General features: G+C 32.9%; 4 protein-coding genes across 6 annotated transcripts; 1 reads left to right on the top strand and 3 right to left on the bottom strand.

The window, feature by feature from the left end:
- Window positions 1-6,486: 6,486 nt before the first annotated feature.
- On the bottom strand, window positions 6,487-10,251 carry LOC106349690 (polyadenylate-binding protein 8). The gene is made up of 9 exons (XM_048781976.1): window positions 9,834-10,251; window positions 9,181-9,299; window positions 8,462-9,118; window positions 7,923-8,000; window positions 7,759-7,848; window positions 7,545-7,673; window positions 7,288-7,473; window positions 7,010-7,213; window positions 6,487-6,929 (listed from the first exon to the last, which is right to left on the bottom strand). The coding sequence occupies exons 1-9, from the start codon at window positions 10,084-10,086 to the stop codon at window positions 6,684-6,686; spliced, it is 1,962 nt and encodes a 653-aa protein (XP_048637933.1). The 5' UTR covers window positions 10,087-10,251; the 3' UTR covers window positions 6,487-6,683.
- A 2,181-nt stretch (window positions 10,252-12,432) lies between these two features.
- LOC106346126 (PI-PLC X domain-containing protein At5g67130-like) lies at window positions 12,433-15,003 on the bottom strand. The gene is made up of 8 exons (XM_048781975.1): window positions 14,696-15,003; window positions 14,378-14,500; window positions 14,000-14,137; window positions 13,791-13,889; window positions 13,236-13,539; window positions 12,925-13,148; window positions 12,754-12,840; window positions 12,433-12,663 (listed from the first exon to the last, which is right to left on the bottom strand). Exons 1-8 carry the CDS (start codon window positions 14,774-14,776, stop codon window positions 12,643-12,645), a joined length of 1,077 nt encoding a protein of 358 aa, XP_048637932.1. The 5' UTR covers window positions 14,777-15,003; the 3' UTR covers window positions 12,433-12,642.
- A 1,982-nt stretch (window positions 15,004-16,985) lies between these two features.
- Window positions 16,986-20,781, top strand: LOC106346127 (probable receptor-like protein kinase At1g49730). 2 transcript variants are annotated; one of them, XM_048781971.1, is made up of 9 exons: window positions 16,986-17,224; window positions 17,664-18,221; window positions 18,699-18,989; window positions 19,114-19,375; window positions 19,462-19,514; window positions 19,590-19,657; window positions 19,761-19,850; window positions 19,924-20,008; window positions 20,087-20,781. In XM_048781971.1, exons 1-9 carry the CDS (start codon window positions 17,146-17,148, stop codon window positions 20,581-20,583), a joined length of 1,983 nt encoding a protein of 660 aa, XP_048637928.1. In that variant the 5' UTR covers window positions 16,986-17,145; the 3' UTR covers window positions 20,584-20,781. The 2 variants fall into 2 exon arrangements, with proteins under 2 accessions (XP_048637928.1, XP_013640836.2); XM_013785382.3 differs by having other exon boundaries at window positions 20,078-20,781.
- On the bottom strand, window positions 20,564-22,768 carry LOC106346128 (ABSCISIC ACID-INSENSITIVE 5-like protein 4). 2 transcript variants are annotated; one of them, XM_048781972.1, is made up of 5 exons: window positions 22,612-22,768; window positions 21,241-22,215; window positions 21,099-21,170; window positions 20,994-21,023; window positions 20,564-20,872 (listed from the first exon to the last, which is right to left on the bottom strand). In XM_048781972.1, the coding sequence occupies exons 2-5, from the start codon at window positions 22,162-22,164 to the stop codon at window positions 20,795-20,797; spliced, it is 1,104 nt and encodes a 367-aa protein (XP_048637929.1). In that variant the 5' UTR covers window positions 22,165-22,215; window positions 22,612-22,768; the 3' UTR covers window positions 20,564-20,794. The 2 variants fall into 2 exon arrangements, with proteins under 2 accessions (XP_048637929.1, XP_048637930.1); XM_048781973.1 differs by having other exon boundaries at window positions 20,941-21,023; window positions 22,612-22,746.
- Window positions 22,769-23,942: the final 1,174 nt, after the last annotated feature.

Below are 23,942 nucleotides of genomic sequence, written 5' to 3'. Positions count from 1 at the left end.
TTTATCCTTTGGAAATATCGACAAATGAGTACCAAAATATTAAACTTCTGATTAATTCATTCCAAATTTCCATTTTGTCTTAGTATTATTTCAAAACATTTCCATAGTTTCTCCACTTGTATATATGTATGTTGTAAAACTATGTACTTAAGTTTAATATTAGATAAAATTTGGTTACATATGACATAATGTAATTGATTGTATATATGTATAGTAGTATAATATTTCTGAACCTCATCCCAAATTTAAATATTTGAAAGTAGTCATTTAATTTTATAAAAACTTTTTGACATATGTCATACAATTATAAAAATTCATTTCCGATACATATAAAATATACGTTACATTCAATGCTAATTTGAATTTTCTCTCTCTCCGTGTTGTGTTGTATGACGTAAATATGCAGATGCGTTGGATTTAAGAAATTACTAAATTTTGACCGGTTCTTTTAAAGTGTGGTATATATTTTTGGTTTAATTGTTTCTGCTTAAAAGCTACCATGACTATTTTTTTTGAATTTTATGATGGTCCAATACTACTAATAATTAAGAGTTATTTTGTTAGTATAAAATGATAAAATATATCTAATTAAGATTTGAAAGTGTATGATTTGTTGTTTTTGTATACTATATATTTTAAAAAGAGTTTTAAAGAATGTTGCATATTTACGAGATTTTGTCACGCGTATCTAAAGGTTATATTTTGCTCAAAAATTGTTTAATGTAAATTATAAATATTTTGTTATAAATGATATTTGCCATAATAGTTGCTTGAATTGTTTTAGGATAGTAAAAATATTTCCCGAAATATAATCTGTAGATTTTTCTTGGTAATATCTCATACTGATTTTGTTAAATGCCTTAATGTTCTGTATTGAATTTTTTTTTCATATATAATATATTTTTGGATTGAATAATGTTATTAATTTTGGCAAAGTAATACACATTTCAACAGATTGTAGAGATGGTTCAGATATGATAGTCTACAGAAGACACGCTTAATCTCGCAATCAGATCGGCACGTGAATGGCAACAAGCGCAAGTTACTAGACAACCGAACGCTCAGGTTATCAGCTACGACGTATATCCTTCAGGACCTTCACCAACCATAATGACTGCCTGGATTGTTTCACTGATGCTTCATGGAACAAAACCAACAAAAGAGCAGGCTGTGTTTGGATTATTACTACCTCAGATGGACGCGTTCTGAGACAGGCATCATTGCTGGAGTCACACATCTTGTCACCTTTAATGGCTGAATCTCTCGCCATGCGCTCTGCCCTCCTTAATGCCAAGGATTTTGGCTTATCAAAAATCTGCATCAAGTAAGATTGTCAAGTTCTCTTAGTAGCAATCTCCTCGAAGGCTCCTCCGGTGGATATCTATGGAATCTATGGGGACATCGACGCACTATCAATATATTTTCAGTTTCGATTTCATTCCTAGGGTCCAAAACTAGATGACTGATGCTATGGTTAAAGCCACCCTCTTAATGGTACTGCTATCGCCAACTAGCTTAGTGGAATGTTTTTAATCAAATCAGTGTTCAAACAAACGTTAAGATATGAGAAATAAGATTTATGAATATATTTGTATTTTATAAGAAAATATATCTTTAATAATTTGTTTTTATCTTTTAATGATTTTGATTTAAGAAAAAACATAAGCTACATTATTATATATACAATAATAATATTATATACAATAGAAAGTTATATATACAATAGAAAGTTGTTACATAAAATTTAAATAATATCATAATAGTAAATATACAAACAACATTGGTCAACCAATTATTATTTATCGGATATTTTCATCCAAAGAGTTTTGAATGATAATAAGAGTAATATGTATAAAACTTTATGGTATTGATAATATCATATCATTTATCATATTTTTATGGTGGGGATGTTTAATATGAAGTAAAAAAATTGAAAGTATGATCATATAAATATTTAGAAAATAAGAGTAAGTTGGATTAAAGATCTTTTAATATTACATAAAACAGAGTTGTAATTTAGAGTAATATTTGTTTTTTAAACTGCTGGCTAAATGTGTTTTGGTGTTGTCTCTCCTCTCTTGGTGTCAGATATTGTTGGATATATTAAATTATGTAAAATAAAGAGTCCATATTGTTAGAAATATGTATGATGCAAATCATATTTATAAATATTAAGAAGAAAACTTTACTATTATTGATGTAAAATTAAAGGCAAGTAATTAAGAATCAAATCGATAAACATTATTTTAATATGGCCCACAAATATATTGATCCAAAATACATTCCATAATTAGGCTAGATTTGATGTGTTATTAATATTAAAGTGTTCGGAGAATTTATTATAGTGTATAATTTTTTAAAAAAGATTCCACTTATAAGAAAGTCTGATCTAAAGTTGTAATTATGTTTTAACATTATATGTGTGTTAAGAAAATTATTATAGTGTATAAGTTTTTAAAAAAAAATATTCACTTATAAGCAAGTTGGATCTAAAGTTGTGATTCTGTTTTGATAGTATAGATAATATTAGATATGTTACTGAAAACAAAATTAAGATTAAGTTTAATGTTAGTGAATTGTCAAGTTAATGTGTTGATAAGGGAGCTGAAGTAGAAAAAATGTCAATACTTCTAGTTAGATCACATAAAATATATATTTTGGCTAAAATATCCGATAAGATGTTAAAAGGTATTGCTGTTTTTAAATGTACTGAGATTTTTCATAATAATTAAACATTGTCTACTTAACTGATATTGTAACATTTACACAATATATATGGTGTAATATACTTATAGAATCAATTTTATATTTTCTATAGTTCTACTTTGTTACAAAATTCTTTTTATAACTTTAAATTTGTAATTTCAACAGAATATTTTTTATTTTTAATTAATTTTATATATTAAATTTATCAGTTTTATACTTTTATAAAAATATATTTAGCAACAAACACAAAAACTTAGAAGCAATGGACGTTTATATTTCAATAAAATATTATCTTTAAACAAAATTTTAGCCAATAATAAAACTTCAAAACACAAATGATTATAATATGTATATACAAACTTTTCATAATTGTAGAAATGAGAGAAAATGAAATAATTATTCTTAACAACTTATATTGGAGAACAGAAGACGTATATATGAGCAGAAAAAGACTCAACACCTAGTTGTAAATAAAATTGAAATCACTAGACAGTATTATATTTCAAAATGATGAATATTTTATAATTTTTATACATATTAGTAAAACATAGTAAAATCATAGTTATAAATGCATAAAAATAGTTATAAATGCATAGTTTTTTGTGATGACAAAAATATGCATTTTTTTATGTTCTCCATTTCCCATACTTTTGAAAACCAATAAGATTTTAATAAATGCAATCAATACTTTTGAAATTTTCATTTATAATTCTTATTTGATAAAAATAAATAAAAATGTATCTTTTTGAAATTATTATTTTCTAAGACATACATCTTTATTAAACAGAGAGAGTATTTAATACTTGTAAATGTTTATTTGGGTGATGAAGAATAATTTTAAATTATAAAACTAGATCTTGACCCGCATATCCATGCGAGTTTTTTCTTCTTTTACTAAAACATTTTAGTTTATATAACAACATTTATCATTAAACTAATGTAATTTATATGTATTATATAACTCTATAATGCCTACATTTAAATGATTTATATTGTTATTACAATAATTTTTTGTTTATTATACTAAAATATTTTAGTTTATATAAAAACAATTATCACTAAATTAATGTAATTTATATGTATTATATAACTCTATAATGCCTACATTTAAGTGACTTATATTTTTATTACTATATTTTTTTGTTTATTATACTAAAACATTTTAGTTTATATAAAAACAATTATCACTAAATTAATGTAATTTATATGTATTATATAACTCTATAATGCCTATATTTAAGTGGCTTATATTGTTAATTATTTTGAGAACATTATTATGTAACAATACTGTATTACATAATTTTTAATTTTATTTCTATGTTTGAAATGTATATGGAAGTCAAATTAAATTAGACTTACATAATAGAGAAGAAATATTGTGAGATATTGTTAAAAATAACAATAATATTTTTTTTAAAAGAAACTATAATATATTGTACATGCAAAATAATTTTGTAGTAAAAATCTTATTTGAAAAATTGCTTGAAATACACAAAATTAGATAAGATTTTTTTATTTGAAATAGAAATGGATATTTATTTCTAAACAAATATTTTTAAGATCTTTATAAAATATATTTCCGAAAACTAATTAATTTAAATTTTTTTATCATTAAAATATATCTAAAAGTATTTTATATGATTTTAATTTTCGTTCATAAGAAATAAATTTAATTTGAACTTCTAATTATATTTTATGATAGTTAAAATTTAAAATAATTAATTTTCAGAAATAAAATTTTAAATGATTCTGAACAGATTTTCTTAGATTTTTCTTAAACAATATTTATTTGTATTTTAAGTAAAATATAAAAATATTAAAAGATATGATGATTAAACTATGTAAAAATTGATAAATATTTTAAAGAATTTTCCATTTTAAAATATCAAACATGAAATAAATCATGACTTTTGTTTTATAGTATAGATAGATTCTAAAATTTTAAATTGTTAGTGTTTAAAGACGAATTCTAGTGTCTTGGTACTCATTAGTTAATATTTTATGTAACCTTTTGTTTGATTAAATATGAGCTATCTAAAAATATTGTTAACTGATTTCTGACTGAAACCATTTATCAAAAAAGTTGTTACTCTGGTTCGAAAAGAATAAAAATGTGAATTTAGGATCCTTAATTAACTTGTGATTATCTTAACTGTCTAATAATTATCAGGTGGTAAAAGTGAGCGTTATCTTTATGGTTTTCAGTGCCTGTAATCATTGATCGCCAGAGATAAGAGTGTCCTTTTCTTTCCTCTTTTAAGTAATTATTTTTTTTGAAAAACACTTTTTGAATTAAATTGAAACTGTCCGAATCTGTTCATATTCACTCTCGAGTTTTTGAACTTATTCCTTATCAAATGGAAACAGTCTGGAATATTATTTTAATGCACTATAAAACAAAACTAAGTAACTTTTTTGTTACGTAACGTGGCAATCATTCACACATCACGATTCATGAATCCAATATCCTAGCGTCGACAAAAGAAAACCATTACTAGGTGAATTACGTATTTTTAAAAAATATAACTAGATGTACGATGTGCGGACATTAATATAATTCTCTGATTTATAATAAGAATTATAGTTACATTTCTATAATCTATATTCTATGGATGGAACAGGCGATTCATGCTATTGGAAAGGAACTTGGGGATGTCTCCACTAAAGATGTCACTCAGAGTCGACATTAACGGCCTCCGACCTCTAGAAATGACTATGGATATCCTCCTACCTTCGGTTACCGTCGGTTAGATAACCAAAGACAGCCTCCTAGAGAGACTCGACACTACTCCTCTGTGGATCATAACCAGTACTCTAAGAATAGAGCTCCTCACCAGTCTTCTGGAAGACATCTTTCGTCTGGAAGAAGTCACCACGACAACTCATTCCTCTCTCCGGTTTGACGCCAAGCTACTGGAACCAGACGAAGCCCAGTCCTCTCCATCTCAAATGTAAGAGAAAGGATCCATAGAGCTACTGACATTACTGCTTCCTTTGTTCATACTCCTATAGCTCCCATATTCCGAGGAGGATCCGCTATCTCCATACTGACATTAGATTAATCTTTACTCTTGCATCCAGCCTCTAAAACAATCCTTGAGAAGGAGAATAGAGATAAGACTTATGAACTTTGACAAGCCGGACAACTTGCCGCGAACTGCACAAGAAGAAACAGCGATGCAATGGCTTTCACAACGACACAAGACTAAGATTTCCTGAACCTTCAGTTCAAAAAACCAAACCAGAACTCACAAGCCTAACACCATACACCAACAAAGAAGCAAACAAACAAACGTCTGGAAATTAAGCTCCCTGCTCAATTGAACCTTCATTGGAGAATCAACAGCCTCAACCTCTTTATAAAGTTTCCATTAACCGAAACTACCGAGGACAATAAAGGCACAAGACACTTAAACAAAGGCCAGAATGCTGGATGAGACATGATATACTAATTACAATTATTTAATAATTATTTTATTATGTATTTCTTACCAGATTGTTGGTTAATTCATGATTATAAAGGCAAAATAACATTTACACATAAAATATATCGTATACTCTAGCTAATTAGGTAAAACTGTTAGATTTTTATAATTTTTTTGTTAGGCATACAATCTAATTTCCATAGTGCCTTTGGTGTCAATATAGAAACAAAGAAAAAAAACACAATTTGGATGAAATATTGTTTTGTGTATGCAATTAGAACTAAATGAACTAATTAATATGAACTCAGCAATGCGCTAGTTTTGGTGCATTTTGTGACTAAGATCATCAAACGCATTAAACCAAACGTTTTATGAATCTTAAATAGATAAAAGCAAACCAAGATCTATGGAATGGGTAAATGATCCAAAACTTCCCAAAGTATTAAAGATTAGCTGAAATCCAAAACAAAAAAAAACACATTGTAATCCAAAACTTTCAAGAACCACTCTTTGTATCTGATTCTCCACAAGGACAAACAAAGCACTTATAACTCAAGGTACGATGTTGTCTCCAAGAGACAGAGACGCTAACTGATCAGCTGCACCACCAGCTTGCTGCTGCTGAGCTACACTCCTCAGCACATCCATTGCCTCTGCAACTTTAGCTTTAAGTGCATCAGGAGATTCCAGCAAGTGAAGTACTTCGGTTTGGTCCATTTCAAGAAGCATTCCCGTGACTTTAGCTGCTGATTCTGGCTCAAGCTGCTCCACTAGTGGGTACAGATTCTCACCAAGCATCTGTGAGGAAGAAAAAACAACACTTTTTCAGTAAACAATAAATTGTCTCAGTGACAAAAAAAACAACATTTTAATATTACCGTTCTCTGATGCTCAGGAGCCGCATTAGCGAGTGATGTAGCCAAAGCTCCAATAGGAACAGGCTGAGAAGCAGCAGGTGAATCACGAAGATGAGCACCACCACCAGACACATCATACGGTACAGACAGCATGTTTGGAGTAAGACCAGGCATTGGGTTTACATCTCTCTGTGGATACCTATACATTCTACCCCTTGGATGCATCTGGAGAATACAGCAAAATATAAGAACGCAAATGATTCTCAAAGAGACAATAATTGCTGCAGAAGATACTTAACCTGCTGTGGCTGCATCATAGGGGAAGGTTGTTGTGGAAGAGCTCCTCCTCTTCTACCACCACCACCAGGTCGTTGCTGCTGCTGTTGTTGCTGGCCTTGTTGCATCATAGGCATGAAGAAGTTTGGCATCGGTGAGCCGCCAGGTCTCATGCCCGGTACAAGCTGTTGTTGATACCCGTATCCAGGCTGTTCAATGGAGAAGAAGAGTTATAAAGATTGGTTTCACATGTTTTTAGCTAAAGAACTTTGACTTTTACCTGAGGAGGAATCATGCCAGGAGGTCCTTGGCCATAGAAGAGTTGTTGACCCATTGGTGGGCCACCTGGTGGATACATTGGCATCCTAGGACCAACCGCAGGTACTGGCCTCATCTGTGAAAACTGAGCCTGAAATGCAAAGAAAGTGAAAATTGAGTACTATGAGAATAGGATAACGTCAACTCTTGTTTTAAGGTTAAAAACATAAACAGACCTGTAACCTAGCTTTGCGGTCTTCTTTCCTCTGTGCAAGAGCGACATATAGAGGCTTTGAGACAATCATTTTACCATTCATCTCAGCAATCTGAACCCAAGGACAAGTTAAACATTGAGATCGCTTTAAAATTCACATGTCTTCTTTATATGGTAGTCACTTACAGCTCTAGATGCTTCCTCAGGAGTTGAGAATGCCACAAATCCAGATCCTCTACTCACTCCAGTAGGGTCACGCATCACCTGTCACATTCAAAATGTAATAAATTTTTTTTTTTTTTAAAGAGTTGTATAGATTTAGATTTTATAATTATTCTAGTCTTATTCAATTGAGACTTTTCAAAACAATGTTAAAATCTTGTGGTATTAGTTTATGAACTTGTAATAAGTAGTTAATAGTTTATAAGAATCTAGAGTTATTGGATTCATTATTTTACAAAGTCAACAAAAAAAAAAGCAAAAAGAAAAAAGTTTGAAAATGACTAGCCGTGAAAAAAACAGATGAACTGCTGCAATAAGAGAGAGAGAAAGGCAAAGGATTATCTTCAGTTAAAAATCTAATAATCTACAAAACTCTTCAACTAAATTTTTAAAAACAATTAAAATCATCAGGACTCTTCTTAAATTCAAAATACTTTATGTGTTAAAAATCATCAAAACTATTTTAAAATAACAAACCGATAACAACTGTGTCAGTCACATACCTTGCAGGATGTAATAGTTCCAAAGGAAGCAAAATGTTCTCTGAGCTTCTCATCTGTGACAGACTCATCCAAGTTCTTAACATACAAGTTAGACCCCTGAGACTTATCTGCAGCCTCCTTCAAACTCTGCTCATACTTTTGTTTGAGTTCGTTTTCCCTCTCCGACTTCTTCTGAGCTCTCCCAACAAACCACTCCTTGTCGTCAAAGGTCTTTCCATTTAAAGCCTCAACAGCTTTGGCTGCGTCTTCTGAACTCTCAAAATTCACAAATCCAAAGCCTTTAGACTTGCCTTCCCCATCTCTCATGATAACGCAGCTAGTAGTCACACCAAACTCTCCAAACACTTTCTTCAGCTCCTCGTCGCTCATGGACTCCGACAGGTTTTTGACATAGACGTTGTTGAACTTCACCTTCTCACCAGAGGGATCCCTCTGCTGCTTGTGAACAAAGGGTCCAACGTAGACTTGCTTGTCGTTGAGAAGCATTCCATTCAACTGCTCTATGGCTCTTTGAGCCGCTTCTTCAGTGTCGTACTGCACAAAGCCGTAGCCTTTGGACTGGCCAGAGGGGTCAACAGCCACTTTGCAAGACAGGATAGCACCAAAGGCGGAGAATGTCTCGTGGAGGGCTTTGTGATCGATTGATTTGTCAAGATTCTGAACAATATCCAAACAAGAAATCAAACACTGCATTGTAAGTTAATATTTATATTGCGTACCTTGATGAATATGTTACCAAGACCGCTTTTACGGACACTTGGATCACGAACAGAGTACATAACTCTAATAGCCCTTCCATTGAGAGCCATGAAGTTCAGCTCATTCAGTGCCCTCGTAGCTGTCACACAAAGGAGAATCATTTACACATACAAACTAACACTTCAATCAATCATTAATGGGACCAATTGTTTTAAAAATGAACAATAACACAATCTTAAAGCAATTATTTGTTTAGTAAATCAAAAGTAATATTATTAGTTTTGCCAAGAACACAAATGTCACACTGATTTCAATTTTAAACCACTCTACAACCTAAAAAGGTTACACATTTTTATTTATATAGTTTCCAAATTCTTAAACATGAACAATAACACAATTATTTGTTTAGTAAATCAAAAGTAATAAGCTTTGCTAAGAACACAAATGTCACAGTGTTAACAATTTTATTAAAAACCACTCTACAACCTAACAAGGTTTCACATTTTTATTACACAGTTTCCAAATAATATTATCTCTCACTATGCCCTATCCTCAAAAAAAAACAGATCTCAGAAGCATAATAATGACCCATCAATGCAGACAAAACAACAAGCAAATCTTAATTTCAATTTATCAATCTTAGATTCTAATCATAAAAAGACAAGAGAGTTACCATCTTGAGGAGTGGCGTAATTAACGTATCCGTAGCCAAGAGATCTCCTTGTCGTCATGTCTCTACAGACACGAACCGAAACCACCTGTCCCGCTTGGCTAAACGCCTCGAACAGCTGCGAATCCGTCACCGTCTGGTCTAGATCTCCCACGTACAGCGACGTCGTCCCCTGCTGCCCCGCTCCGACCACAGCCGCCGCCGCGCCGGCACCGGAAACCGCTACTCCACCGTTGGCATTCTGAATCTGCGCCATTTTTTCTCTCGTCTTTCTTCTTCTTCTCCGAATCAGCTCAATGAACAACAACGAAAATAAAAATTGGATCTTTTAGATGCAGTGTTGAGCTTTGATAGGAGTGACCTTATCTCTCAGAGACAAAGCTCAAATGAAAGAAAAAAAACTGCAAAGAGGAAAGGCTACTTGGAGGTGTCCGAGTTTATATAGGGAAGGTTACACACCAAACCCTAGTAGCTTTGATGGAAATTGAGATATCTCAGCCGTTGGATTTATTCTTTCGTGTCGTGTTCTGGGTCCCATTGTGGATGCTTGTTTCCATATTTGGTTTTGCCTTTTTTTTTTATTTATTTAGAAAAATAAATGTGAATTCCTTTTGTTTTTCTTTTTTGTTTTGGATAACTTGATTTTTCCTTTGGTTAAAAGTAAAATAAAATTATTTAATGTTCTGATTCTGTAAGTATTTAACGTTAGTTATACCGTTAATTATAAAATCTTATTGTTTTAAATTTATAAAATGTATTGTTCAGACATGTTTAAATTGTCCACATGTGATGCATTGAAACACAATTTACAAAACACAGTTGAGCAATGCTAAACCGGTTTACCTATTGGGTACTGAATGAAAATGGGCCACGAATTGTTAACCGGTTTCTTGAAATGTTGAAAATATCTGGACTGCATTTCTATGGCCCAATCTTATAAAAACCCAATTTGACCAGTCCTAAACTAATCTGAAAATATCAATTTCATGGGATATTTCGTGTATGGAAATCATGCATCATTCACCTTGTTGGCTTGTTCTCTGTGATTTATTTTTAAACCGTACATGTTAACTTTTGTTGTGGGTTTGTATAGGATTATGTATCTTTAAGCGGATTGAGTCACCATCCCATATTGATTTGGTTGTTGAAATGGGATTATTATTTATTTTATTGTCCATGTTGTCTGCTTTTTCAGAAATTTTATATAAAACTGACATTGGTTATTATTTAGTTTTTCCACAAACTTCAGTTTTCCAACCGAAACAGGAAATTCTAGTTTTTCGCCGAAACCAAAAAATCGAGTTTTCTCACCGAAACTTCAAAGTTTCTTTTTTCGCCTTTTTCGCCGAAACCGTAAAATCATGTTTTTCGCTAAAATTACAAGTTTTGTTTTTTCGCCCAAATAGCAAAATCAAGTTTCTAGCAAAAACCGCAAAATCTTGTTTTCTTGCTGAATATGCAATTTTAATTTAGATATATTTATTTAAATATTATAATTAGTTCATTATCAAGAACAAAATCATGTATTTTTTGTCTTTTTAACTATTAGTATTCAAATACCATTATAAAATCAAAAACGAACAATTTAGCATCTAGATGTTTCATTTTGATGCATATACTAACTATAAAAAAACAACATTTAAATGCAATATTTAGATGTTGTAAGATGCTACATCAAGATGATGCATCAAATACAAAAAATGAACATGGTCTAAATGATTGTTTCTTGACAGGGCTGAAATGGCTTGGTGAACAAAAATTTGAAATTTATTGGTGCGTGACTGAAAGTTTGACGATTATAATGATATATTTTTTAGTTATAAACTTTAAAGTTGGAGATTATTTTGTTAAGTTTCTTGTTTTAGTTATAAATTATCAGCTATTATAATGTTGTTAATTAACTACAAACTAGGTGTGTCGCCCGCCCGCACGTCCGGGCATAGAGATTTTATAATTACTTATTAATAAATGTATCATTAATTAAAAAAATTATAATTTTAAATTATTATTTATGATTTCATTGAAAATTATGATATATTAGAAATTTTTAAAATTCATTTGTACACTATATTCATTATTAATAAATAATATATAACTCTTAGAGATCACTTGATATTTTCTTTCAATTATATAGAATTAATAATTTTACTTAATATTCAGTTATGTATTTTCTGTTTTTTAACTTTTAACCATTTTATTAAAATATATATTTTTGCATAACAACATAGTATTGTTCCAAAAAAAGGATAACAACACAATATATATATAGGAATTATCTTTTTATTTTAAATATATTTTTATTTAATTTATTCATTAAGAGTATAAACAATATTAACCGTGCTAACTTTTAACGTGAGAGATTCGATGCGAAAAAGTATTGTTGCGAAAAAGGATAACAACACAATATATATAGGAATTATCTTTTTATTTTAAATATATTTATTTAATTTGTTCATTAAGGGTATAAACGATATTAACCGTGCTAATTTTTAACGTGAGATCTTCGTTGCGAAAAATTACTTTCGCAAATAATAGTATAGATAGATGGACATATCTTAATCTCGCTAAATTATTTAGAAGAAAAAAAATATGGTGTTTCACATTCATTCACTTGTGGTTTTTATTATATAGATAAATTGTTTAGTGCTTGGTTCGTATATGATTAGGAATTTGTAAGATAACCTAAGCATTACACTAAAAAAAACAAGTTGCACAATGGTGAAGACCAACACAGAAAGTCAACATCTCTGATGGGTAAATCAACCAAAGCTTTTGGTGATGAGAGTTGCCTCTGGTTGCTCAGTCTGTCCTTCTATTCACAATGCCCGTTCGCCTGCAAAATATAATGATTTTTCTTTTAAAAAATACTATAGGATATTTATTACATAATGACTTCAGATTCAAAACAGATTAAGAAAACAACCTTGCACGCAGCAAAATTATCGCAACCACATATCAAATTGCCATTAGCAACATCAACAGCTTGCGGTGCTCCTCCACCATCACTTCTCTGAACCAGATGCACAAAAATAAAACTTGAGTTATATATAATGAATAGTAATAAGACCAAATTCAGACTTACAACTATATATACCTTGTAGAAATCGACTGCTATGAAGTTAGGCCACCGTTGTCCAGCAGCTTGGTAACATGCCTTGATGGATTCAAGTAGAGGAGCAGAGTTTTGTTTACATGCTACTACAAAATCCGGTGCATCTGGAAAATGGTTAGCAAGAACAAGAGATTTCGATTTATCGCTCATAGGTGCTGATTGAGCTCTGTTTGGACACACTCCTGCTTTCAACCCTCCATTTCCATCTGCAATTTATTTCTTCATTCATTAGCAAAATATGTTCGTGTAAATTTGTATATAATATGGTTTGCAGCACATAGATAGGGACTCACATTGATTCTCAACCATATACTTCCACTGATATGCGATTCCTTCGGTTGCTTCTTTACTTCTATCAGATGTGAAAACTAGCAATCTTTGGTTTTGTCGTATCATGTCGTCAAGCTTTGGCCAATCTCCTCCATTTTTCGGCATTCTAGTAACCGGAAACATGAACTTTCGTAGCCCTGCCGTGTCAAACACTCTTGTTAGACCCTTGGGAGATTTTACGTAGTCTTCGATAATAACCGTTACAACTTCGTCCTTGTTATTCTCTAGAAACACTTGAATCTCCCTTAGAACGTTAACCGCCGGTTGCTGCCATTTTACACCAAACAAACAAAAAAACATAAATCACAAACATTTTCGTATACAAAACTGGTCATGGACATAGCCAAATAAAATATTGACTTTAGGTCTCAATTTTTTAAGAGTTAGTATATATAAGTCCCCAAATTTTATAAATATTTACTAAAATTCGAAATAAATTGTCTGTGGCCTCTAAAATCTTAGGACATGCATGCTCGTATACAATACATAACAGAAAAAAAAATGTACTTAAAACTTACGAAAGCTGTGAAATTAAAACACGTCCCATCGAAAGAATGACAAAGCCAGACATCGTTTTCAAAGTCGTACATGTCGAGCATAAACCCTCTTACACCGTTCTGCAATAGTAATCATCAAACCCACAAAAGATTCACACTTTGCAAGAAATCTTTGAAAGAGATTACTAATGTGTGAAACTTTGTATTGAGTATGGAGGGAAGAATCTTACAGCGAGTTGGCTTGTGATCGAGTCTTGCTGATTAGTAGGAGCCAAGATCACAGAACCGGTCTTTGATACTTCCCCCAATCGAGCAAACGAGTTGTGCGTTGTTAACCATGAGTACTTGTTGAAAGGCAAGCCCTTTACCTTTTGATATATAATCAATTGATTAATTAGTTTAAATGAAAATAGTCCATAAGATTCTTCTAACGTCTAAACTTCATTGATATCAAATCGGATTCAACAATAACACATTTCTTTCTATTAATCCTTATAACTAACTATTTTTATCTTCATTTTCAGTTTTACAATATCTAGATGTTGGTTTTCATCAATTGTCATAAACTGGTCCATATGATTATACTGATAAAAGTAGAAAGTGTGAACCTTTGAGATGGGGTTGATGGGTTGAATTCGAGAGCATCTGGGTCTCAAGTTGTTGTTGGCTAGACATGTTTCACAGTGTAGTCCAGCGTCACAGTTCTTGTTTAGAATGCATGTCTTTCCTTCCTACGATCCAAAATAAAAAGATATAGGTTAACGTTTCTGTTTTTTTCTTGGAAACCGATTACTCAAATTAAGATCACTAGACGACCCATTACTTAGTTCAAAATGATGAGCAATACGTTTCATTAGAACCAGAAAATAAAGATTTAGGTAGACAAAGATCCTCTACATGTTGTATGTTTGCTGATAATTGCTTACCTTGAGAGCAGATGAAATCTCAAAAATACAAGAAGCTTGAAACAGAAAAACAATGAGAAGGAAGAATAATCTTTGAAACATGGTTTTCTTCGCCAAGAAAATGTAACCCAACACGAAAGAATAGGAGGAGGCAAAGGAGAGCTAGTTCATCATCACTGTGGTTTGCTTTTGCGTGAAGATAGCAAAGAATCTGACAATTTTAAGGATAAAATATAAGAGTGAACGGAAGTGCGCGCGTGTTGGTGAATACACGATGATGTAAAAGCTGCAAAAGTGGGTTGTTGTTGTGCGTTTCTTTTCCAAGGTCTCTTTCTTTGATTTTTGATTTTATGTTTTTTGTGAATTTAATTTTATGCGATAAAGTCCAACAATTATGAGCCACAAAAATACCATTGGTCCATACCAGAACTCTAAACAACTCGGCCAACTGTACCTTTTATTCAAAAAATGAAAACCGTAACGGAGCTTTGGGTGTCTTTACTAGCTCTATGTTTCTATATTTGGTTATATTGCTAGACTTAAGAAATTGTCATAACATATTAGCATGTGTTGCGGTTCACTGATTTCACTCTTGAGTCTTGGCAATTGGCCTATTCAAGTGTTGTGATTTAAACTTTTAAGGACATTTTTAAACTTCAAAATTAAATGCTAATAAATGAGTTTCTTCTCCAAATTTAGGCTAAATAATGATTGGAGCTTGAGTCTAGGAAGACTTTTCCACCAGTCTTCAAACCGCTTGAGCCAATCGCGCTTGAATGATAAATTGAATATAGTACTAATGTGGTTTGGATATGGACCTCTGGTTATGCACCACGACGTTAGAACGAAATATCATCTAAATTGTAAGGTCTTCGCCATCTAGGGCTAATGGAGCTCTCACTCTATTCACTTGATATGTGATTTCTATACTATATAATGATCTGTACGGAATGACATATTAGTTAAATCAATTCTTTTAAATCTTTTAATATACATCATTACATAGTAGAAATCGGGATGTTACGTAAACAAAAAAATTAACTTACTAATCTTTTTTATTTCTTATTACGATAATGGAAATATATACCAATTATATGAAATGTGGTTTAACTTTCTATAAGATACGCATTATGTCCTCTAAAGGTACCAAAATTAGAGGCTTGAACGCTAAGTCTTTAGCTGAGGATTTGTAATTATGTATACACATGAGATGAGAAGAGTCTTGACGAAATTAAAAGGCAAATGATATTTTTCCATTATAAAGTTTGCACGCAATCACGTTCACATACCTTATTTTGCATGGCTCCTAATGGTCCATTTGTAAGCCTTCAAAGTCGACTAAGAGAGCCAATGGGCGCCCAATCCAGCCCAGTCTACTACATTTTAAACCAATTTCAAAAATATCTTTTCCTTCTTAATTTATTTACCAAACAATTTGTTTGAGCCCGACACAGAACAATTTGGGACAGGTATGAATCAAACTTGAAATTATAGCTTATATAAATCATGAAAATTTGGCACGACGAATCATTTTCATGTAGTTTGGAAAAAATCAAAATTTTAAAAACAGAAAAAAGTTGATGTCAAAAAAAAACACAGAAAAAATGTTGTAAAAATCAAACATCAAACAGAAAATGTTGCGGTTGAGGCCTGTGATATGACAGGGTGTACACATGTGAGTGACCCCCACCACCGTTATGTAGAGCATTTAGGTTCACACTGCTTCTTTCATTTCTCAATTTTTTTTTTGAATTTGTTATATAATTTCTTTTTTCAAAACCAAAATTAGGATAATTTAGGATTAATATCCCTCGAATCCATTATCCATTTAATCCTAACTGTGTCGTTTTCTCTTCTTCAAACACTTGAAATAAATGTTTATTTTTCTTTTCTTTAAACAACCAATACCTTCCTTCTTCTCCAAGAAAAGGACAAAACTATAATCTTCCTTTTCTAAAAAAAAACAAATACTAAAATTAACTGTTTTAGTTAGATACATAATAATTGTTATGAGCAACTTGCATGAGACATAATCATACAATAGATTATAATGATTAACATGCGAGTTCCCATTTAAAACTTCTGTTAATCCTACTAAATACGCACTAATGTTGGTTTGAACTTTGAACCAATCAAAGAAAACTTCACATGAGAGAAACTAATCTTATAACAACACCATTTGAATAATTAAACATGATTTGTTAGAACATAAAAGAAAGTGAGGATGTTTTATTCATTTCATATTGGATGAGAACGAGATGAAATGATAAGTTAAGGACTTCTTTAAAAACATTTCGTCGTTTATCATCACGAATTGAATAAGAGAGTTGTGATTCTTTGTCTCTTTCCTTGCCTAGTGAGAGAGAGAGTATACAGACCCTCGAATGTCATATCACAGGACCTTCCATTAACCCTTTTTATAATCTCTCTCTCTTTTCTCTTCTCTCTCTCTCTCCGGTTTGGTCTTGGCTATGGTGGTGAATAGTCAAGCTTTCTTGTTAGCATTAATTGCATTACTTGGAACCCAACTGTCTTCACTAATGGCTGCAGGTTTGTCTTTCCCAATTTTCCTCTGTTTCCTTATCTCAAAACTTCTTTTTCTAATCTTGTCCTCTTCTAAATCAAAGATATAATATGGTGGTCCTTTTCATCAAAATCAGTTTTTGAGCTTCTGGGTTTTCCAAAATTTTGTTGCTTTCTTTCACTACAGTTTGAATTTTGATGAGTTGCTGGTGAATGTGTTGCTTACATGCAAATACTCTGTTTGGGATTGAAAACAGATCTTGAAAAATAAAAAAAAAGATTTTTGAAGTTTCCATGAGTAAAATCAATGATATAAACTTTAATTTTGTTTGAACAAAAAAGAAAAAAAAACTTTAATTCTGTTTGTGACCAAAAAAAAAAACTTTAATTTTGTTGAAGCAGTGATTAACAAAATTAAAGTTTCAGACACTAACATTTTACTGCATTGTTGTCTCTGTGTCTGAAGATTGTCCACTAGATTTCACTTCATCGAACTTCACTCTAGTAGCTTCCGTCTGCTCCAACATAACCAACAGAGGCAAATGCTGCCGCTACATGAACGCTTTCGTCGCCATATCCGTGGCTCGTTACGCTAACTTGTCAAACAATCTCGGAGTCACATCGGATCTATCCGAAACCTGCGTTGCCTCCATCTCCAAAACAATGGAGCTCTACGGAGTCTCAAGAAACGCGACTAGTTTCTGCGGGTTAGGAACCAAGATCCTCGTCACGTACAGCTGCGAAGGTCGGACCACCGTAACGCAAATGCACCAGTCTCCAACGTTCGGACATGTTACAAGAAACTGCAGGGCCCCGCTTTCTCCGGTTAACCAATGCAGGAAGTGTTTGAACTCTGGTATCACTTACCTTCGTAATCTAGTTGGTGCGGAGACTAATAACGTTACTCTGAGTACTTGTCGTGATGCGACTTACGCTACGTTAGCGAGCCGTATGGACGATGCTTCGGCTCTTGAGCTGCTTGGTTGTTTCTTTCAAGTGACAGAGCTTAGTGTTGTCCCTTCAGGTTAGACTGTTACTCTTTTCGGTTTACTCTCTCCGTTTCACAATACAATATAAGATGTTTTGGAGAAATTTTGATGTTTTAAAATATAAGATGTTTTGATACTTTTAAATACTTTAACTTTATTGAAAATTGGTTAACCATTAACATTTTACTACATTATTTATGATTGGTTAATTTATGTTTAATTTATATATTTTAATAATTTTATCTCCTACAAGGCAAGTTTCTTAATCTTTTATGCATTTAAGCAAAACATTTTATATTATGGAACGGAAGGAATATTTTTTATTAGTTGAAATATAGTTAGGTGTATAATTAATGACATTTTTATTTAGAGAACATAGAAAATTAATTTTTTTTTAATTTCTGTGCACAAATCTAAAACTACATTAAAAATGAAACACAGAAAGTATAATTTTCTTACCATCATCACATTCAGGTTTGTATCTTTTTATGATTTGGTTCTCTTGTGGACAGTCTCATTTCCACCTACGGAGAGTCCAGGACCGTCTCCAAGCGTGGTTGATGCTGCTATCCCAAGCAAGAGTGATTCTCCAATGACTTCTTCAAGTGAAAGCAACAATCCATATCACTTAACATTGCTTCCAACCATTGGGATTGTTGTTACGGCTGTTTCTCTTACAATGCTAGTGGTTCTGGTGATTCTTATACGTAAAAAGAACCGGGAACTCGATGAATCCGAGAGTTTAGAAAGAAAATCAGCAAAGACACTTCCTTCTCCCCGCCCTGTATTCAAGATTCATCAAGGTGAAGAAAAAACAACATGTGTACTTTCGTTACATTAAATCATATGAATGATAAACTGATAGACTAGAAATGACCAATATGACGAAACTAATATTACATGATGTGGTTTCGGTTTTCTCTGCAGATGATTCTTCTCCTTTCCAAAAGTTTAGCTACAAGGAAATGAGAACTGCAACAAAAGAGTTCAACACAGTGATTGGTCATGGAGGTTTTGGGACTGTTTACAAAGCCGAGTTCAGCGATGGATTGGTTGCAGCTGTAAAAAGAATGGACAAAGCCTCTGAACAATCTAAACAAGATTTCTGCAGAGAGATTGAGCTTTTAGCTAAGCTTCATCACCGTAACCTCGTTGCCTTGAAAGGCTTTTGCATTGAAAAGAAAGAAAGGTGAAGAAACACACATAGTTTTTTTCGTAAAAATGTTAAAAATTAATTCTCTTCTTTTTCTTTTTTTTTTTCCTCCAATCTTTCAGGTTCCTCATTTACGAGTATATGGAAAATGGCAGCTTAAAAGATCATCTACATTGTATGTACATGCTTGCTTCTTTACCTTAGGCTTAAAAAATCCAAAGAGCTGAAACTTTTCTTCTTTCCAATGCAGCTACAGAGAAGCCTCCACTTAGTTGGGAAACAAGAATGAAAATAGCTATTGATGTGGCTAATGCTTTGGTAAATACTCTCTAGTAGACTGATAAACCCTTTTAGTTTCATTATAAAAGTCTCTTACAGTTTTTTTTTTTATTTTTTGCTGCAACTTTGTTCTATTCTCCAGGAATATCTTCATTTCTACTGTGATCCACCTCTCTGCCACAGAGACATTAAATCAAGCAATATACTACTGGATGATAAATTTGTAGCTAAAGTATGTACCATCACTCATTATCTATGTTACAGAAACCATTCAACTTGTTTTAAATAATGTTTTCTTGGTGCAGCTTTCAGATTTTGGCCTTGCACATTCGTCTAGAGATGGATCTGTTTGTTTTGAGCCTGTGAACACTGATATTCATGGAACTCCAGGTTAAGAAGAGAGATACATAACAAAACAACATGACTACTTCTGATGGAAACTGAATATTATTTTTTCAGGTTATGTAGATCCAGAGTATGTGGTGACACAAGAGCTGACTGAGAAGAGTGATGTGTACAGCTACGGAGTTGTGTTGCTAGAGATCATAACGGGAAGAAGAGCGGTTGAAGAAGGTAGGAACCTTGTTGAAACGTCTCAGCGGTTTCTAGTGACTAAATCAAGACACAAGGATCTAGTAGACCCAAGAATCAAAGACTCCATTGATGATAATGGAGAGAGACAGCTTGAAGCTGTTGTGACGGTTGTGAGAATGTGTACTGAGAAAGAAGGCAGGTCTAGGCCATCGATTAAGCAAGTGTTGAGGATGCTGTGTGAAAGCTATGATCCGTTGCATAGCGGATTTGCTAAAGCTGTTGATGAAGAGGTGGGACAAGATACTATGCAGAGAACCGTTTTGAGGTTTCAAAGAAGCAATAATAACCGATTCATTGGTGGTTCATCATCTTCCAAGTCGCTTTGCAGCCAGAGTGTACCTCACTCTCCAGTAAATGGACTCTCTTTCTGAGTTAAATCTTTAAGTTTCACATATAAATATAACATTTATGAATTCATATTGAAACGCTCTCTCATACTCTTCACTCTTTTTTAAGTAGATTCAGTTCAAAAGATTTCTACATTGTCTGCATCTCTCCTGTACAGTAGAATCTATCTTCTATTACATTTTTTTTTGTCTTCCAAGTCCCAAGTCCGAGCTCTTCTTGCTTGTGTTTGTCTTCTTACCATGGACCAGTTAAGGTTCTTCTCAAGCATTGCGTTTTGGCCAGCCATGGACGCTGCTTTGACGGTTCCTTTAGCTGTAAATTCAACAAGCCGTATCAGTAAACTTAACATCAAAAAGAGAGTAGAGCACATTTAGACATACAAAAAGTAGCTGAAAATGTAAAGAGTCTTTTGCTGTGGGTAGTTGTTGTTTACCTCATTCTTCTGTGTTTTCATAATTTCAGCCTGCAACATCATAGGGGAAGCTTAGTTAAAGAACTGAGCCAGCTAGATTCTTTAAGAAGAAGTAAGAAAACGCACCTGCTTTCTCTGCAAATCTTGATTCAGTTGCTTGAGATTTTCAATCTCGGCTTCGAGTTCCAAGGTGTAAGCCTGTGGTTAAAGGGAACATCGAAATCAATATGAAAGTTCTTGAAAAGAATATGGTAATGAACACTTTTACCTGCTTTCGAGCCCTTGATCTAGCAGCTGATTCACGATTCTTGATCATTCTCTTTTGTCTTCTCTCAACAACCTTCTCCACCACTCCTGTATTGCTTCTTCTTCCCTGACCACCAAACACATAAGGAACTGGTGATGACCAAGCTGCATTGTTCTCCGCACTAGGAGAAGTAGATGCAACAGTCACCCCTCCTCTTCCCATAGCAGCAAAACCACTATTATTGTTGCTCACAGGCGCTGCAAATGTTACATTCGCTTGCTTTGGATAAATAGTTGGTGGCAATCTCTGATGTGGTGGTTGAAGCTGCTGCTGCTGCATTGTTGCTGGTGCTTGATTCAAGATCATAGAACTATTGTTGCCCTTGAACGATATGTTGTTTTGATTCGGCTGACCAAATCCAAATCCCAAACCAGTAGAAACACAGTTGTTTTGGTTCTGTTGACTATCTTCTTTCACAACACCAGCTCGGAGCAAGAAGTCCTCTAAAGTCATTTCCCCTAAAGTCTCCTGCCTCTCAGGCGCATCAGTTCCATTAGAACTATCTTTGGACATCAAGTGTTTCCAGACCTCATCAACAGTTTTCTGACTAAGCGTTCTAGGCAAAGTCAAGGAGCCTTGCCTCTGCACAAGACTCCCTCCTCCTGGAGCAAAGCCACTACTTGGTTGCTGCACGGATGCAATGGAGGATGTAGTTGTCATGATGGGTTGCGTAGTTTCCTCAGCAGTCCATATGTTCTTGAGAAGCTCATCCATATTCATTGACCCAAACTCTTTCCCTGGCTCGCCTAATGTGCTCTGAAGCTCATCAAATGTTAACGAATATAACGAAGACTGCCTCCCCAATGGCTTTGACTGGCTATTGTCACTCCCATTACCTCCTGAAGAGTCTACGTCTAAGCTGTTGAAATTGATGTGAGTACCCATCACTTTCTTCTTCAGATCTTGAAACCAATTGAATCACACCCTCTTTAGTATCTATAAGAGAGCAAAAAACCATTGATCTCTTGTTACATATTTGTGTATCTGAGCACCCAAATGATCTTTAATTTCAGACCAACAATAAAAAAGAGATTAAAATAAAAAAAATCTTTTAAGTTTTGACCATTCTTGAAAGTATATGAATGAACTCAAAAGATAATATTCAAGAAACCCAAGAAAATACAAAAAGACAGATCTGTTCAATAAAGAAGAAGACTTTGAACTTATTCCACTACAAGTAGTTACTTCCTTCATAACTACTACTTTATTTACTACATACAGAGAAGAAGAAAAAAACAGATCAGATGTAATGAATCGGACAAAAGATAACAGTTCAAGGGATGATTAGACAAAGACAGATCTCAAAAAAAAAATAGGTTTAAGAGTTCTCACCTAATATTATTGGTGACTGCGGAAACACGAGAAGAGTTGCGGGAGAGAGACGACAAGTGTGTGTGTGCTTGCTACTACCTCGACACAAACTGCCATTTTAAGGGGGTGAGCTTTTTCCTCTTTTAAGGGTTTTTTAGATATTTTGTTTCCAATTTTTAGAGTAAATTAATAAATATCCTGTTTAGTTTATATTAAATTTGTTAAGCTTATTCACTTAATTGAGCTGACATCCACGTTGACTGGTAACCAATGAGAAGCTGAGACGTGTGAAACTATTACTCGTTGTTAATTCTGTTGCCTTCTCAGAGTGGTGAATAGGTGAAACAGATCGTGTTTGGAGTTTTCTTCGCACTTTATTTTAATTTAAAAGTCCATATTATCACCCAAATCATGTGCTAAATTTATTTTGACAGACATGTTATTGTTTGTTACTCTTTTATTATTCTAGTAAATATTGAGTAAATATATTAATTATCGTTTTAATTATTATAATTTTGGTATTATTATTTTTATTAACGTAAATGGTGGCAAAAAAAAAAAGATTAGAAGTGGTAGTGATTGTTTTGGGACCCCTATGGTGTGCGAATTTTTATTCCAAGCAATAATTATATCTAAGCAACCCAAAAATGAACAATACTGTTGCGTCGATGTAAATACAATTCACTTCTAAATATGGAAAGTTTCCCTCTCCATATCTAGTAATTGGTTCCTCACATTATTGATTTCAACATCATCATTATATGATATGTTATTTAAGGGAATGTCTACTTTTGTGTCACGCTGGACCAAACGTATGGAATGAGCATCAAAACCATGATAGAGTTCACCTCCACTTATGTTTTTTTTTTTTACCTCCACTTATGTTGATGGAGATGATTCTACACTAGTTACAGTAATGATGCATTATCAAGAACTTCATCTAAAGATCATTTAATTTGAAGGATGAAAGACATGTGCAATGAGATCCACCACGCCTAAAGATTACTGAAAACACCATGGATGCATATCAGTAGTGAAGTTATACAGTTTTTGTCTGGAGTATATGACTATCTAGTAATGTTAAGAGAATGCAAGAATTAAGATTTACACCATAAACAAGAGAGTCAGTTAAACATGAGTTAACCAAATCTCCCATTATATTAACAAACTCTAGCATGTAAACAAAATTTTCAAAAGTCATGGGGTTCAGCTGACCCTCTCCTCCTTGCCTAACTCTACCAACGTTAATAATATTAAAGTTTGGCTACCAACTCTTCTATTAATGATAAATTTTACGGGACAAATCGGAAAACAAAACATCTCATGTATAAGATTATAAAATGGTTCTCTTA

Source organism: Brassica napus, chromosome A6 (genome assembly GCF_020379485.1).
Source record: "Brassica napus cultivar Da-Ae chromosome A6, Da-Ae, whole genome shotgun sequence".
NCBI classification, from domain to species: domain Eukaryota; kingdom Viridiplantae; phylum Streptophyta; class Magnoliopsida; order Brassicales; family Brassicaceae; genus Brassica; species Brassica napus.
The sequence above is the reverse complement of the archived record's forward strand: the minus strand, read 5'-3'. Positions and strand labels throughout refer to the sequence as shown.